Source organism: Corvus brachyrhynchos, unplaced genomic scaffold, assembly GCF_000691975.1.
Source record: "Corvus brachyrhynchos isolate BGI_N302 unplaced genomic scaffold, ASM69197v1 scaffold517, whole genome shotgun sequence".
Taxonomy (NCBI): domain Eukaryota; kingdom Metazoa; phylum Chordata; class Aves; order Passeriformes; family Corvidae; genus Corvus; species Corvus brachyrhynchos.
Window position 1 is genome coordinate 124,746 of NW_008238971.1, and position 18,532 is coordinate 143,277.

Below are 18,532 nucleotides of genomic sequence, written 5' to 3' on the forward strand. Positions count from 1 at the left end.
CAGCATATGTTCTGTGCTGTACCAGTTTGGTAAGTCCTATCAGATAATTTCAGCATGCAGCACTTTATAAAGAATTTAGTGTTTTGGAAAATTAAGTTTGTTTAATTGTCTGTGCAGGAAGAGCTTATTTTATAGCAAAGTAATATGTGTTCATCCACAACTTGCAGGATGTGTATTATGGGTGTGTGTAGGATTCATTGAGGTATTACATCTGACAGTCTATATATATATATATATATATATAAATGCTATAAATGCAGTAGAAAAGATAATTATATAGCTGGAATATATATAGGCACTTAATTTTAATTAGGTTTTTGATTAAATATAAAAGTGCAATTAAGAGTGACAGATACAGTAGATCCTGGTAGACTACATGACAGTTTTTGTCTAGAAAAACTCCTGAACTGATTGGTTTAAACCAGTGCTTTGTGCACTACTTTTGAAAATAAGACCATTAACTAATCATGGATATGAAGCTAATTACAGAGTCCTCCCTTAAACTACTTGACCAAGGTATTTGTGTGGTATCTTAACTAAGTCAATCAGATAATCGTTACACAAAGTGATTCCATAAAGAAAATGAGCAAAGAACCGTTTAGTTACATTCAGAGTATTTTGACTATGGTTTGTTGGCGTTCTGTGTAGTTTTGCATCATTTCACAGCAGGTCTCTGAGGCTTTCCAGTGTCACCTCAAAGCTGTGAGCTGAACACAGTGGCTTCCTGGCTCTGGTACAAGTCTGCAGGACCTTGGGCAAACCTCCTCTTTACCTTTCCATCTACCATAACTGCTGGAAATGTGAATGTCCCAAGCAGAACTGTTGTCTGATAACCGTTTGCACAGCTCATGGGTGTTGGGGTCCTGCCAACATTTGAGGGACAAGTTACTGAGACACAAAGAGCTCACAACATGTGTGTTGCTGCACTTAGTATTTGCTTTGGGGACAAATGGTACGGTTCCTTCTTGACACGATACAGAATGATGGCCAGCCTTGAGAGATGGTTTTCTGCAGATCAGTAAATCACTGCATTTTCATTAACTTGCTTACTTAGGCTCAAGATTGAAGTTGGTGCCATTTGAAAGGCTCCTGTAGACTCCAGCGTGGTGACACAGACAGCTGTTTCCCATGTCTGTCTGTTAGAACTTGTCATTTTGTTTCACAATATGGAAGGTGTGAGAAGTGACAGGACTAAATAAGCACAGAGGGAACTGACTGTTTTATCTGGCTGTGTTAACAAGTAAGCTGGGAGTGAAATTAACTCCATGTGAAGCAGTTTAAATTATTTATTTTCAATCCTGGAACTGTACTTAAGATGTTGTTAAGGCAGAGCCATACTGACAGGGTGACGTTAATTACACCACTGGAAACACATCACATTAGCTGAAAACAATTGATTGCAGCTATCATTCATGGCTCTGCGTACAGTCACAGCTGTTGCAAAGCTGGGCAAAGTGTCCTCTTCCATTCATGGAAGTTCCTCCTGCATCCACCTGCAGCTGCAAATTAGCTCTTTAATTACTGCAACAAAATATGATGTTTGATGGTTTTGGGTTTCTTGTATCCCTCTCTTTATTTTATTTATTTTTTGTAAGCTAAGTGATTGTGTGACTGATCTCCTCTCCATTTGATGTCTTAAACATCTGAGGATGTTCATTGACCAATCCACCAGTATAAAGGCATATGCTTTACTGTCCCTGTAAATGCTTTCCCACACAACACCCTTAATGATTCAGCGCCCACTCCTTAATTCATAACAAGAGTGTTGTGTCCTTCAAAACAGGAAATTATTGCATGGATTTTCCATTCTTTGCAAAGGCTTTGGCTTACACATCCCTACTGAGAACTGGGTGTGACTTGACTAGCATTTGTATGGATGTGTGCTAATCAAAATGAGGATTTAACTTTCTCTTCCCTTATTGTTTAGCACTGCAGTGATTTAAGAACTTCAAAATTACCTAAGTGAGAAGTTCTGGGAATATATGTAGAAGTAAATTAATGGTTGGCTACTTGCAGTTGCTACATTCAGTTTTTCTAGATGCTCCTGGTCCGTGGTTAATGCGATTAGAGATTCTACTGGACAAATGCATGTGTGCAGTGTTTGTTCATGCGCCTAATAACTCCTGACTCTCTGTTTGTAGGTTAGGCCAAAGACCCTGATTCCAGACAGCCTCCCAATCTCCCCATGCAGAGACCAACCTTCCAAGCAGCCTCCCACCTTCCAGAAGGCAACCATAGTAAGCATCAAAAACCCTAGCCCTGCCCTCCCAACTGCCAACAACACCGTCAACCATGTACAGACACCCAACAGCCAGTCACAAAGTGTCACCGACCCCGCAGCTCTTTCATCCCCTCTGAGTGGTGCTGGTGTGGCCTATGCCATCATTTCCACCTCCCCCAGCAATGCAGCTCCGATCAGCACCAGTGCCACAGTCTCAGTGGTCAACGACAGCATTAAAGTGCAACCGCTTCTCATCAGTGCCGACAGCAAGGTGAGTTCCTTGGGTAGTGTGCCAGTTTGGACAAATTTGGAGGAAAAATATCCTCTGATAGAAGGCAGGTCACAACCACCCCTCCCCCACCAGGTTCGGGAAAAGAGAAATTTTCCTCGGAGGAAAGTGAAAGAGATAAAAACTATTTATTTAACAAACACACAGGAAAAGGTTAATAATGCTAAATAATAAAACCTCTCACTGTGGAGAGAAACCTAGGAAAATTTCGGAGTCCTTCCGTAGTCTCTCTCTCCCTCCTTGGAGCTGGGTCCTGGTGGGCCCACCTCTGGAGCCTTGATGAATAATTCTCCCTATGTGTTCTGATGTTGAAACAGTCCAAAAAAGAAGAAGGGATAAAACCAAAGTCCTGGGAAAACAAAGTTCAACTCTCCATCTCCCCCAGGATAAAAAAAGAGCTGAAAAACTGGCTGAAAAGCAAGAAGGGTACTTCCCCTGCTCCTCTTGCCGCTGCACTGTGCTGTGTCCTTGAAACAATTGCTTGAAAAGCTTGCTCGGTTTTTTTTTCCTCTCCCCCCTCTCAGGCTCAGTTTAAAGGCGCAGAAAGGCACAAAATTAATTTCTGGGCATAGAGCAGCGATAGGGGATATGCATCATAAAGTCACTCCAAGACAGGTAGCAAATGCAGGAGCTGTGCTGCAAGTATGAGCAGAATATTCCCCTGGGAGTGCACAGCCCTGTGCAGTGATGTTAGTGGTTCTTCTCAGAGAAAATAGTCAGAAAGCAATGGGAAAAATTTTACAGGGACACATAGAGGCTAGTAGACTTTTATCTGTGTGCAAGCCTGTTTTTTAGAGGGAACAAAACACATTATTATGTAGACTGACATTAGCAGGACCATATGAACTTCTCTTTCCTTAAGCCAATCCTCACTAATAAAATCCCTGAATTCTGTACAGTCTCAAATTTCCTATGGACTCCTTCTTCAATGATACAGTGATACTAGTTCTATTGACTGACTCCATGGAGTACATAAAATAATCAGAGATTCCCTTCTGCTCTTCCAGGAGAAGACCAAATGAAATGAGAGCTCAGAGTTTCAGAAATGACCAGGAGATGAATCAGTAGAAAGAAAAAATTCAAGCTATGAATTACTTGTTTCATCTTTGTACTGCTTTTAGCATTGGAATGCAAGAACTTCACCACTCTTATACCAGAGACAGATTCCATACAGGCTGCCAATGTACCCAGCAGACATTCACTGTAATTTACTACTGGGATTCTGCTACTTTTGGTCTTGTTGGCAGCACAGCTTGTCATACAGTGCTAAAAAAATACAAGATGTGGGCTGGCTTTTGAGGTAAATAAAAGCAGACATCTCTTCCCCACTTCTTTGACATAAATTATTTTTCTCTTACTTAAAATGGCTGCTGGCTCAGAAAACCATCTCTTTTTATGCTCTTGAATCTTCTAGAATGACTGAGTTGAGAAATGTATCTAACACTTAAATGACACTGACTGAAAATGAACAATAAAATAGATGGAAAAGGCCCAGTGTTCAAATCTAATAGTCTTTATCTAGAAGGTGATAGTCCTTGGGAAGTCCTTTTGAAGCTTCCGCAGTCCTTTTGATTATAGGTATGAAGTCACATGTGTAGTTCTCTGGGCAGAAATTGTCATTCATTCCTTTTAATTTATTAGCTTCTAGAGAATGTGACCTACATTGTGTAAATCTTCATGTGGTAATTCAAATATGAGCAACTGGATATACTACCATAAATGTGTGTATGAGATCTGTGTCCTAATTCCTATAGGTTCTAAACAAGACCTAATTTTAATTTAAAACACATATAGTTTATTTAGTTTACAGAAAACTGGACATCCACTGCTTATAACATGTAAAGGCTGAGGACTGAAGTCTGATCTCAGTTGAATGAGGAGTACCTGTCACACAGTACCTTCTTTCCCATTCCCACGTACTTACTCTGAAATAACACTCATACAACTGAGATCAGACTGGGTTTGAATGTTTAGTAATCCCATCTCTTCTACTTGTATACAAAATAAAATCAAAGGAGAGACCTTAAAATCACTGACACCACAAGTGCTAAAGCATGGCTGCTCAGCCACCTTCACAAGTCCTCTAAACAGAAAGTGTCCTAATTTTCAGAGGCACTGATCAAGTGACCTAGGCTGCAGTAGGTTTATAATGCACCAATAAGAATTAATTTTTAGAAACTTAAATATGGATTTAGGACCCTAAACCTAGGTATCCTATTATTTTATGCTTTTGACTTGTGACTTACATTTCTTATTTGTAGGGTATCAAGTAACCCTTCAAAGAGGACTCAAAGGTTTCAGGCAGAAAAATCCAGTTTCGTATAGTGAATTCTCTGATTTGTACATTGTCTTTTAGGTTATCATTATTCAACCTCAAATCCAAACCCAGACAGAAAGTAAAGTGGAGACAAAGAAACCTCCTGAAGAGTCAGCTCAGGGACTGCCTGCTACCAAAAAGAAAAAGGAGCAAAATCCAGAGGTGATTTTTTTTTATTTTTGATGTTTAATAAATGAGCTACAATATGGTTGTTATAGGGGCTAAATCTAAACATTCTTCTGTATGCATACACGATTACTTTATTCGTGCTTATCATTCTGCCAGCTGTTCATCTCTCCTCCCAATCTCTGCAATCAGGGTGGTTTTCCTGCCAGTGAGTGCCCTGATAAGTTTGGTTTGCATCATTCAAATCTTCCACTGTCACAAAATATAAGACTTTAAGGTCTCGTAATACTTAGAGGTCTCATAATAATCTAGGCACCTTGTGGCTGTAGCTGGATTTCTTGTGAAAGGTGTGTACAAGCTTAAGCTATTTTCTTTCATGTTATCAAACATATAGCATCAGATTTAGAGGCTGCGTATGAGGTGGAATTAACATTTCTTTTTTAAACTGAGCTTTTAACATCTTCTTTGTAATGAATCTTGCAATTTTTATGTTGTATTAATAGTTTCCTGCATTTGCTGTGTACATGTCTTCCCACATGTACACAGATTCTAGTCTGAAATACATTAAAATCCTTTAAATTGAGTAAGAATAGAAAGCAGGTAATAAGACTAAATCTCTTTTGGGAATTATACTTTTGATTTAAACTAGAAATATAAAGTGCAAGTCCTTGTAGAAATGGGGTCTCTCTAATAGATATTTTGGGTTTTGGCTAGATATGTTCACATTAGATTGGTTGTAATTTTAGGGCAATTTGAGAAGTTATACAAACCAAATTGACTTCTTTTGTGGAAATGCTCAGCTCCTATGAAATCTTAACCTCACTAGTCTAATAAATGTGTGGCATGAAAGCATCCTTGGAGCTGTAGTTTTAAGAGGATTAATACGATATAAATGTATGTTACTTGAGGCACATGGGTGGTCATTTGTTTTACCATTTTAAGAGGTTCATATAGTTAAAACAGTGTTAAGGATAAATATTTTAGCCCAAAATATCACAGCTCTATGTAGAAGCTCTGCAGAACTACAGTTGGGAAACCTCCCAGGTTCTAAATCTGAAACACTTATATGAATCTTCATTACCACTGAAGGATGGGACTATAGAGTCCTGTTTTGTTTAGGCAGATTATTTCCAAAAATTTATTTTGTAGCGCCTCACAGGCACAAATGCCAGTAGGCCCTGCTTAGAAACAGAATGCTAGGAAAAAACAATAATTTTTCTTTGCCTGTAACTTATCCCCATGGAAAAAATATTGAATAAAAGTCTTCCAGAAAGATGCAGGAAGAGGCAATGGGACTGGCCACACTTTTGGTATTGGATTCATAAATGTAAGAGATTTTCATTACATTGCTAACTAGAGTATCTCTACAACCTTATTCTAACCACAGACACTGTTCCTACCCTGTTTACTGGAGGTCTCAAAAACCTTTATTTTCTGGGTAGGGTGCTGACACTGTGCCCTAAAGTATGACAGTTCTTTTATTTTCATAGATTTGTTGCACAGCCATAACTAGGTAGGTCTAGAGTTAATTTCTTTTGTTCTTTGAAAGTAAACGTTAGTTGATTATCATGTATTTATGCAATTAGTGTAATTAGAACTAACAGCATAATTAGTATAAATACATGTAATGACATAAATAGAACATGTAATTACAAAATGAAATGCTTTTGTGAAAATCTTTGTTTTGCTTCATGAAAAGACATACTGTGTATTTCTAAAAGCACTCATGGCTTTTAAGCAGATGATTAAATTTGAAGGAAAGACAACATGGTATTTTTTAAAAGAAAATAGGCCCTCAATGCACTTCTCACTTTTATTTATCTTCAAAGCACAAAACTGAGGCAGGAACTCCAATAGGGCTCTGTACAGAACTTAGTTGGGAGAGACTGGGATTTAACAAATTACACTGACAATTTGAAACAAGTTAACCAGAAATAACCAGACTTACCAGTAGCCAGGAATCCAACATGCAGTTATGGAGTGTACCAGAACAGAGTGAGGATAATTACTGTCTTTAGTTCCTGGCTTGGTTATTCTGCTGGTAAGTCCTGAAGCTGGTCATGGACTGAGGAGGAGGAGGCCACCAACTCATTCCCATCAGCAGGGCTCAGCTGGGCATGGAGGACAATGATGATGGATCCAGTAATGGGCCTTCTCCCACCAGGGAGAAGAAATGGAGGAATGTCTGTACAGAAATAGAGGAATTACAAAAGGGAGCTGCTCCTCTGGGGAGAAAATCTCTGGATGTTGTTTTTTCGGTTGGTTTGTTTGGGGAGTTTTTGTTTGGGAGGGGGCAAGGGGTGTTAATCTTTTTTTCTTGAAGAGACCTGAGTTCAACACAGAAAGAAATGGAATTCTGCCGAAAAACCTTTTACTCATTTAAAAATTCATATTAGCAAACTATCTGGCAACATTTTCATTCTAAATTTTTTTAATCTAAAAATAAAATTACTGCCATAAGTACTGGTTATTTAGTTACTGATGTTCTAATCCCTCCTAAGAAGTACAAGAGAGACATACGGCAACTGTGAACTAAATGCTAATGTTAGGCCTGGATTGCAAATCTGGGGAAAATGAAGTCTTGGTTTTGCAGCTTCCTGCACAGAGGAGAAACTCTGTGACATTTGAAAGGAAGGTTTTGCAGTGGAAGTCAGAATTTGAGTTGAATCCAATGAGCTACTGGGGTGTGAAATAGCAAAACCCATAAAACCAAATAGCCTGTTAATATAATATGCTTGCTAAAAAGAATACAGGTTGAACTGGGATTTTTAAAAAGGAACCATCTTTCAAATCTGTATAGTAGCTAAAACTTCCTGTGTTTAATCATGAGATAATTATCAAGTCCACTTGTGATGGCTCTTCATATTTTAAGTATGTTGTCATTACATTTGGTTAGATACGTATTAAAACAATTTCAGCACGAAGAGAGGAAATTGTTTAGCAAACATTCCAGTACACAAATAGTTTCAGTTGAGGCATGAGAAAATGTGTCCTTTCCCTAGCACTCCATTAGGAAAACACGCATTAACCATTCCAGATTTCTGGTTCTATCCCTAAATGTTGTTCTTACTTTTGCTCACAGTGCTGAGAAGTATCCTGCCACCATTACTTTTTGATGGGGCTGAGATGAAGCTTGTAATTCTAAGCAGTTGACTAATTTTCTTCTCAGATCTGCACAGTGGATCAAATAAAAAAGATTTTCCTTCAGGTGTGGGGCTACCACTGTCCCTGGCTGGTGTTTGAGGCATATAAGGAGTGAAAACTACTGAAATCAAGGTCTGACATGCTAATGAACACATGTGTAATTATCACAGATATGGAAGGCAGAAATACAGTGTGAATATATCGAAACTGCCAGTGAAGAAATTCTACACCACCATTTTTTAATCTACCCGGAGAGTGGGAGTCTCCCGAGGCTGTGGAAAGGAAATATTCCTGTCTTATGTGGGTGTTAGTTCACCTGTTTGACAAAGGTATTTTCACAGACACGAGTGGTAGAGATGTCCAATCCTGACCCTCTGATTACCCAAGAGTTAGATCTTTTCATCTACAAAATGAGGATGTTTTTGCTTTCACAATTTCACTAAGTGAAAGTCAGAATTGCAAAGGAAATTGTAGTTCTGGTGACTTACTAGTTGATTTTATCCTGAACTGAAATGAAATGTTGACTCATCAGGCTTTTCACAAAACAAGAAAGTCAGACTAATTTTGACTTGAAAGTGTTGAAATGTTCTCCTGACACTCTTTGAATGAAACAGAACATTTTGACCTTCTGCTGCTTAAACACCGTGTTTTAGTTTGACCTAAATCTAAACATTTTATTTGGGGTACAATAATTGCATCTTCCTATGGTCTTTGTACACTTCCTCAGACTTGGATTGTGGGCTTTGCTTGCTTGGATTTCCCAAGAGCTTGAGTTTTGTAGTCAGATTTTCTCTCCTGTGGAAATGAACCGCATGAAAATACCCCTTGGGTAACCTGATGCAACAAGATTGTTCAGCAGAGCAGAAAGTGGAGGCCCCCAAAGCCCCACAAGTACCACAAATGTGACCGAAAACCAAAGAGTTCTGTTCAGTCTGGGCTTGGAACAACACAGCGTAATTTCAGTTTTCATCAAAAACATGCAAGAAAAACTTCAGCAAAACCTTTCTGCAAGGAAAAATTTTCCAGTGAGAAATCACTGACAGTAAATTTAAAATCTGCTCTAATACTTGTCCTATAACTGCATCAGCATGTTTTGGAGATTTTTTAGTATGAAGATATGTTTTGTGCATATATAGTTTAGATGAGTTGTGAGTAATATTTTAGATCGATTCCTCACTTAAAATGAATTCACCAGCATCCGTGGGAGATGTTTGTTCACTCCCTATTGAGGAAAAATGTTGGATCAGTATATATCTTCACAATCCATGCACATGATGTTATTTTTGTATCTTGGGAAGAGAAATTTCTAATTTTTTTTTGAGGGGAGGGGACTTTCAATATGTTTCTGATGTCTTGTTTAGTGTTGTACAGTTCATACTTGTTGCCCTTCATACAGCTTGCTCATATCCTATAAAAGCAGTGCCATGTCCAGATCGTAATAATAATACACAATTACTTCATTAAAGAATGGAGTAACAATCCAGCTAGCAATGTGAAATTGAATAGATTAAATTGACTGAATAGCGGTCATGTGCTGTGTAAGATCAGTAGTCATTGAGCATTGGCTTCAAAAGTCTTTGAACTGCTAGAGTTTATATAGTCATACAAGGAGAACCAGGCGTATCTGAAGCAAATCTTCAGTTAAAGTTCTTCACATTACTTTGCAATCAAATAAGATACATTTCTAAGAGACTTTCACTGGGTTTATTCTGTCAATGCTAATTTTATTTATTTTCTCACCATGATTATTAGAGTAGAAAATCTAACCTGTTTATTTTTTCCTTAGAAAATTGCCTTCATGGTAGCACTAGGACTGGTTACAACAGAACATTTGGAAGGTAAGATGGCATATGTTGATTTACAGTTCAGTTTTTGAGTGAAATTTTTTCTGTTGGCTTCTATGCCAGAGCACGTTACTGAGGATTGTGGTCAGATGGCTTTTGAATCTCTCCAGAGAAGGAGATTCCACAGCCTCCCTGGGTAATCTGTTCAGTTCTGTTCTGTTACCTTTCTGGTAAAGAAGTTCTTCCTCATGTTCAGGTGGAACTTCCTGGGCATCAGTTTCTGCGAATGGCTTCTCGTCCTGTCACTGGGCACCATGGAGCACAGCCCGGTCTGTGCTCTGACCCCTGCCTGCAGATAATTATACACATCAACAAGATTTCTTCTCAGTTTTTCGTTATCCCATCCTCTGAAGGGCAATGAAAACTGAAAAAATGAAAATTAAAAAATCAGATGAAATGTTACCTTTGCACAATTGTGCCTTTCAGTCTCACAATAGTGGGTGACCTTACTTAGCTCTGCCTCCCACCCCATGGCATGGCTCAAGGGGCACAAGGACTGGCCCTGCAGCCAGCACCAGCATGCTTGGCACAGGCTGGTATTTGGACTCACTCAGTCATCATGGTCCTTTAAAAGACATTAATAACTGGAGGAAATAGGGAAACAAATACCCTGCAAAGGCTCTGACCACCACTGATCTGGTTGATGGATCTCTGAGGTTCAAAGATGTTTGCCCAGATACGCAGCAAGTGCCCCCTGCTCTCTCCCATGTGAGACGGACTTCCAGTTTCTGAGTTGATTGTCTGTCATCTCTAGAGGTGCACAGAATAATGTGTAAAGTATGGTGAAAATCTGGCATTTGTTTAATAAGATTTTACTTACTTAAGACTACTTCTCACAAGGAATTCCTTCCCTCCATTTCCCCCACTTAGCCAAAAACTTAACAATCTTCCCATCTAATCCTGTGTTTGCATGAGAGCCTCTAGCATGCCTTCCCAGGCTCCTGAATTTGACTTCAAACAAATATTGCACGTAAGCTAAATGCAGTATTACATAGTTTTCAGTTTCCTTCTCCAACCTTCCAAAAATAGCTTGCAAAAGTTAGCAGATTTGTATCTTTCTTTGCCTCAGCTCTGTCGTTCTAAAGTCATAGATGAGAGGGGGAAAACGAGTGTGTTTAGCAAATCTGCCAGTGATGTGAGACAAGCTGGGGTGGCAGAATAGTTCTCATGGACAGAGATGATGAAGATATTTTTAAGAAAAGGTCTGTACCCTGATTGTTTTAGTTACAAGCTCAGCCGCGACAAGTTGGTGTGATTCCACCAGTAAAAGGAGAGAAAGCTGGTATCTGTGTCAGGTGACAGTGAGTCTTGATCACAAAAAGTGTTAATGGCAACTGATATTAACCACCCATCCCATAGACCATAGCCAGTAAAATACTTAGGAATTTCCAGTGCATTAAGTTTTATGTGCTGTAGACTTAGGAACATGCTTAGCTACCTTGCTGTCTCAAAAGGTATCTACCATTTTTAGCTTGATTTCTTTTTACTAAGATTTCCAGTTCCTTGGTTTTAAGACAAGTTGTGAATTAGTGAGAAAATACATCTGAATTGTAATGTCTCCTCAGTATATGCAGCAGGTTTCCTGTGGGTCTTGTTGCCATTTTTCAGTGTTTTTCATCTTTAAATTTGCATTTTAGAAAATCATTTAATGTCCCAATGACTCAGAATTTGAAAGCAGTTTAAAGAAATTTTAAGCCTTCATCATTTTTAATCCCTTAATGGTAATGGGTTGAAATGGAAATAAAAAAGCTACAACAATCTGGGGAGAAGATTTCTAACCCAAAAAGTGCAAATGATGACTGGTTCTTGTTTTCTCTGTCTAAGGAAAATAGGACAACATTTGAAATTATCCTGAAGAACAAATTATTCTTACAACAGAGTGGACTTAATTTTGAATAATTTTATGCCCTTTGGTTTTATTGGAACTAATAAATTGTTTGTATGGATTTATTGCTTATATTCAAAATGCCAAGCAGTGCTCCACTTTGTTCTACATCAGGTGTGGAAATGCACATTTTAAACCAAACTGCTACAACACTCATCACGCAGAATCAATTCTTGAAGACAATTTCACTTTCTATATTCCTACTAGCATTAAATAGATGGTTCCAACCAAGAGCTATTTACTATGGAAAGGGTATTTCTTTATCAGAATTGGTGATTACAACTGTCAAAAATGCCCTTATAACTTTCACATACTAAAGGTTATTATTTTACTGCTCTGTCATGTTTACAGTTATCAGTCACTGCTATTTATCAGGAAGCAGTGGTCATTACACAGTTCAGTTTATTTTAATACTTCTAATGTATTTCTCAATTTGACATTTTTGGAATTTAACTTGGGTCATTAAAAGCTTATTCATTTGGTATCATTAATTTAAAGTGTTACTGTTTTTCTTCATTTTATTCATTAATTTTTTGGTGAAGGGCTGTGATCCACTTCTATATGGATTTCTCTATCTGCCTAGAAGCCTTCCCACCTAACCTCCACAGGAGCATTCCCTGCCTGGGAAAAGAACTCTGTTCTGCAGAGAGTGTGAGGCATCTTTACCAGTAAATGAACACAGGTGCTTCCACTGACTGACAGTCTACAAGGTACAGCTTTCCCTGAAGATAAATTGCTATCATGGGCCTCATAGAATGACCATGCAGAGTTTTTATTGGTGAAGGCAGCAGCTCATTGGAGTTTGGCCTCCAACATGAAACTATCTTCAAATTCATTCATCTTTGTCAAATGTATTACAGTTTAATTTTTCCTGTTTGGTTTCTATTTTTTTAATTAATTGTGCTAGTTTGAAAACAAACCAGTGGGAGATCACAAGTCAGAATTATAACTTATATAGGAAAATTAAAATAAATGCAATAGTATAAGAACACTGACAGAATCCGGATACAACCTGACACACAGGTTGTCAGGGTGTATCCTAGGTCCTAGTCAGGGTGGTGGTAGCAGTCCAGATGAAGTGGGCCTGTTGAAGCAGTGATCCTGTAGAATGGTCTGGTCTTCACCTGAAGGTCCAGTAGTGTAGCTCTTGTCCTCTGAAGGTCCCATAGGAAAGGGCTGCTTGTGCTGTTCCAAACCCCAGACTATATCCAGGTGGGAATGCTTGGCTCCTCCCCCTGAGTGGAGCATCTCACAATGGGCTGATGTAATTCTGTGGGTCATGTGGGTCCTTGACTGCCCATTAAACAGAGATAGCTCCCAGAGGGAGTTACCAGGGATGAGTCATGGTAGGAGATAACAAACACTGCCTCACCTGCTTTAACAGCTTGTGAAGATGATAATAGAATGCATGCTTTTGGTTACATCTTACATTGTAACCTAGGACATTAATAAATGAAGGAGTAAGATAGCTCAATTCTGTGATGCAGTGCATGGTTGTAACATATTGAATCTTTCTCTAGGCTGTTAGAACACCTTCTAGCATTACAATTGCGTTAAAAAAAGGTAGTTAGAAAGCAAAACTTTAAAAGAAGGACCTTTAGTTCAGGTCATTCTAAAAATGCATATCTTGGTCTATCTAGATTACTGGAATATTTATGATTTAATAAATTGAAACAAATTTAATTTAACTTTATTGCAACCTGTTCTGAAAGGTACACAATACTTTTTTAGGAGAAGTAACATGTAACAAAAAATAGCACACCAGTATATGCTTTTGCTCTGTCTAGGTGTAATTATTGACAGAACCACTCTAGATGTACATAGATGCATGGTATTTTTGTTTCCATAAAGAAAGTGCTCTCCCTCCCTGATGGCTGCATAGGGTGGTGTACATCTCAAGCTGTTTCAGTTCATTACTCTCTCTCTTCATTTCCGTCTATTCCCACTGCTGTTACTTTTCCTCACAGCCAGCCAGCCTGCCTTTATCTCTGTACCATATCAATGCCTCTTCCAAAGCTACATTCCAGGTATCTGCCATATGTGTGATTCAGACCCCATCAGATACTTTCTGTTGCCTTGATGACAGCATGTACCAAAGAAATTTTCTCTTTAACTTGGGACCAAGAAGGGCAGAGAGTAACAGATCCATCTCTGTCCTTTTATGAGATGCTTGGCCCAGTTGCATGCAAAGAAAACTCTGCTGTATTTAATTCTTTGTTTCTTTTTCTGGGCCATTGAAAGTCACAATCTTGTAGCACTGTGATCACTTCTGGAAGACCAAGCCTGCCCTAACTCCAGTTTTTTCTCTGCACTGCCATGGCTGTGCTGAGGTGCTGCAAGCGCTGAATTCACTGCCTGGGGTCATGAGCCTGGCTGCAAGAGCTGCAGCTCTAGCTCACACTGCTGAGACCAAAAGAAAGAGTCAGCCAAGAACCACTTCCTCTCTTTTATGGCTGCACCAAGGTTCCTCAGTTGTGACGTCTCTGTTACCTTTGGGCCTTGAGAGCATTTCTGTTGTAAGAACTGACACTGACATCAAGAACAACCATCTCTCTTCTGTGGCTTTGACAGGCCACTGGATCTGTGTGTAGCACTCACCCTGCTGCTGCTGCTGAGGCATGATTCCCTTTAGATGCTCCCTGGGAGCTTTGGGATGGATATTTCAGCATAGACACATGAGCATTTAATAGGAAATACTTTTGCAGTAGGACAGAACTGTTTTCCAGACAAGATCCTGTGTTTTGGAATCTGCATAGCATGGAGGATGTTAACATGGTATTACAGTGGTTACAGCCGAGGCATTTATCTCACATTGCAGTGCAGCTTTGGATCACACTTTTCTTGGTGGTGAGATTCTCTGCAGCCCTTTGAGTCACATGGCAGCATGTGACAGGTTGTGTCAGACTGTGAATACAGGTCTGCCTGTGCTATTTGAACTGCCCTAGGAGAAGACACCTTCTGAACATGAGAGGTGACATGTCCCTGTGCCATAGGAAAACCCAGATAGTAGTTGCTCTCCTGTTTTTCTTGTCCATCTAGTTTCCTTCTGATGCAACCATCACTCCAAGAACAGCGGCTTAGCCAAGAGTCTCTTGTGAAGGAAGTTTTAAATCCATATCTTAGAAGTTAGGCCAGTACAAAATCCATGCAAAGTGTTGGCCTCATCTCTACGGACACTGTGTCCAAGACACAACCAACAACACTGACGCCCTTGTATTGTAGCAATGCTTAAAATGGTATGTGGGAATGATCAACACTTGAAAAGCATGCTGGCAACCAGAACTAAGTGTTGGGAATCCAGTTCCTGAGTATCATAAACACCTTGAAAGCTCAGCTGTATCTTACTGTTGGATTACAGGTGGGAGATCTTGCTCAATACCCTGAAGACTGGTGCTGCAGGTGTTCTGGAATAGACCTCTTTAGTTCAGACATTGAGGAAAGACACCAGACCTCCTGCATAATCAGATGGTGTCCTTCGTTTCTCTTGGGTGTGTTCTGGGGCCTCTGGGCTGAGGAACATGCTCCTGCCAATTCCTCTCCTTCTGAGATAGAGCAAGACAGAACAGAGGTATCACCACCGTGGGGGCATTTAGACTAACAAGATCACTCTGGTACCTCAGCACAGAGTCTAAACTTTACCTTACAATGTTCACAAAGGAAATATTTTGGAATAGAGCACACACTTGATGTCATGGGATGGATGCTGTGTGGCTCTCCTGTCTAAAGTGTGTCTGGGGTTTATAATCAAAATAATAGGTTCTATGCTTGTAATAATCTCAGCATTCTGAACTGGCATCAAGAGCTGGAAAAAGAAATTCCATATGACGTAAACGAAATCCTAGCTCAGATCAAAGTAGCATTAAACCTACAGATTTCTGTGGCCAAGTAATCTGCTCCCTCTCTCTGTCTCTACAGACTTGTGCACATGGCTAGTGGTTGCTAAACACAGTCGTCAGCATGTGCCATCTTCAATAGGTGTCACCATTTAGTGGAAGGGAGTTGTAGAAGTTTAGTGGAAGGGAGAAATGGGCTGCAGTCCAAAGAGCCCATCTGTGTGCTGGTGTTTGCAGTGACACATATATACACATATGGCTCGTAATGACATTTTGCATGCTCAGGATTATGAAGTTGTATGCTTCTGGGTGGATAAATCATCACACTCTGGTTAGAACTGAATCAAGCTCTGCCATTTCAACTATGCTTTTTCTAGCCTCCATGGAGGAAAAGTAATGTAAATTGAATTTAGAAGGTTCTCTGTGCTTTCATATGATATGAACTAAAGGCTTAAGTGCTTTAAATGCTTCCTTTTTGTTAACAGCAGACATTGAGAGTACTTTGAAGGCTCTCTGATGATGCTTGCTGAATATGTCTGAAGGGATCATAATGAAAATCTTATAGGGCAACCGAAGTCTACCTTGAAGGAAGGAAAACGTAAAAAATGCCTGTGTTCTGAATATCACAAGGAAAAGCTTATTAATGTCAAACCTTGAACTGCAGCAAATATCAATGCTAATGCAACCCAATTACACTTTAGAAACTGAAACTGAACACAAAGCTCAAGGGGCTGAGGGTAAGATCATCTTGCTTAACAAGTTATATCTACATTTTTCCCTGATGAATGAGAAATATACAGTTCATGTTCCTTTCCATGGTTACAGAAATCCAGAGCAAGCGTCAGGAAAGAAAGAGAAGAAGCACAGCAAATCCAGCCTACAGTGGACTCTTGGAAACAGAGGTACTTTATCATTCACTTTGTTTACTATGGTTCTATTTCATGTCAATAAAAGGTCTAAGTGTTTCTTACTACAAAAATATATATGAATGCAGAACCATAGTTACTTGTAAAGAGATACTGATGTAGAAAAGAAAGAAAAGATCTCATCTCAGTAACTATGCAACAGGTTTTCACCCTACAACATCACTTGCTCCAAACTAGAATTCATCTTAGTTTTAATAAAGGCCAAAAGGACTAAATTAATATGGGACCTAATTACTCTTTTACCTACAAAGGCAGTCCCTTTAGATTATAACTGGAGAACAGAAGCATTATATTCAAATGTGCATTGCTAATTCTCTTTTCCTGTGTGCCAAATAATAAATGGAGAACTTTGCTTTTTTTCTAGTGACATTCATAAAAGGGGTGCGTTGGTTTAAGAATCAGTGCGCTCTGCAGGAGTATAGAAGTCAGCATAATAAATATAATAATGCATAATTAAAAATAAAATGCTCTGGATAATCTCTGTTTTCTGGTACACTTACACTTTTGCATTTATAGTAGTATCAGAATTTGGTCCTGCACAATACAGGATTGCAAACTTGGTGTAAAAGCAGGATATAAATAGGCTCAACTTTTTCTGAAATTTTTTTCTTTGTTTCTAAACAAACATATATGCATTTATTCAGCTAATTAAAATTTCACCTTTAAAATTTCAGCACAGTTTATGTTTACTGTCTGAACTTTCTACTGAAATGAAACTCAGTTGCAGCCAGCTCTCCATTTAAGCAATAACATTTCTCTGTGTTCTGAGTTCTTTAAGCCTAAAGAAAGGGATTGTTCTTTATTTAGGCCCAAGTGAATTTTTGGTATGCCAGCATTTCAGATTTCTGTCTTTGTTGGCAGATAGCAAACACGTGAGGCTAAGAAGAAGCTCACTGCTGCAGTCAAACTGCTGAGTCGCTTGATTGTTCTTTTTTTTGAAAGCATTGGAGATTTCTATACTCCAGAGCAGCTCTAGGCACTTGAGTTCTTCAGAATTCCTCAGCTATTTTCTTTAGTGCAAATACTGATGTCTATACACTCAGCATTTAACAGAGTAGGAACTTTAGCCTTGCTAGCATCAAATCTGTAGTGCCTTAGACCTTTTTGTCCTGATTATTAAAATACTTGCAGCAGAGTTTTGTGGCTGTAGCCAGACTGATGTTTGTGACAAACTCAGTTACTCTGGAGCAGAGGTGGAAGACAGGATGGCCTAGGTGTGCTGCACCCCTAGTTCATACTTCTCATCATATCTATTCTCAAAAGCATATGCTGAAATGAAGGATGGCATGGAGAAAGAAATGTCTGTGAAAGAGTCCTGTGGCTGATCAGCTGTGTCCTCATTAGGAGCTGTCATTAAGTACTGACCATGGGGAATGTCATTTAAGTAAAATGGAGGCAGATGGTTTTTCTCTGATCAATTAGCTGCTCAGACTGATTTGCTAATCAGTGAGTTGAGGTATTTGTGGCATTTCAGGCATTTTGGTGCACTTTAATTTAGTCTACTGAATGATCTTTAATTCATGATTGTTTAAATTCAAATTGCATATAAATTAGTCTTTTTATTTGCCAACACCCCTCAAAATGGCAGGAGCTCAGCATTTGTAGTGGTGATACTAACTTTGATTGCAAAAATGGGATCATGGTCTTATGTCTTCACTTGAATGGTGTGCTTTTTCTTTTCAAAGCTTTGTTCTTAAAAAAATGAGATACCGTTTTATTTTCCTACTCTCAGTAGCCTTTTTTTTTTTCGTAAGAAAGGGTTACATTTCGGGCTGGTTATTTTTTGAAGAAAGAAACATCTATTCAAAATTTATTAACAGCCTAGCAGGCACCCATCTATAAGAGAATAGTTTTCTCACCGCAGAATAAATTATTTATTAGCAAAACCCCTCTAATTTTCTTCCAAGCAGAATCTAACAACATCTAATGGAGGAAAATGGTGCTGTT

At 39.0% G+C, this 18,532-nt stretch overlaps 1 protein-coding gene across 2 annotated transcripts in view; it reads left to right on the forward strand.

Annotated features, from left to right (window-relative positions):
- PHF21B (PHD finger protein 21B) overlaps nt 1–18,532 on the forward strand; it is a 42,349-nt gene that overhangs the window by 11,115 nt on the left and 12,702 nt on the right. Inside the window, exons 2-6 of one of the 2 annotated variants that reach the window (XM_017738701.1) lie at nt 2,142–2,237; nt 2,341–2,492; nt 4,867–4,989; nt 9,884–9,935; nt 16,485–16,561. In XM_017738701.1, the coding sequence (XP_017594190.1) occupies nt 2,186–2,237; nt 2,341–2,492; nt 4,867–4,989; nt 9,884–9,935; nt 16,485–16,561 (456 nt within the window). In that variant the 5' untranslated portion in view covers nt 2,142–2,185. Of the gene's footprint in view, nt 1–2,141; nt 2,493–4,866; nt 4,990–9,883; nt 9,936–16,484; nt 16,562–18,532 lie in introns of both variants that reach the window. The other variant, XM_017738700.1, reaches the window with a different exon arrangement.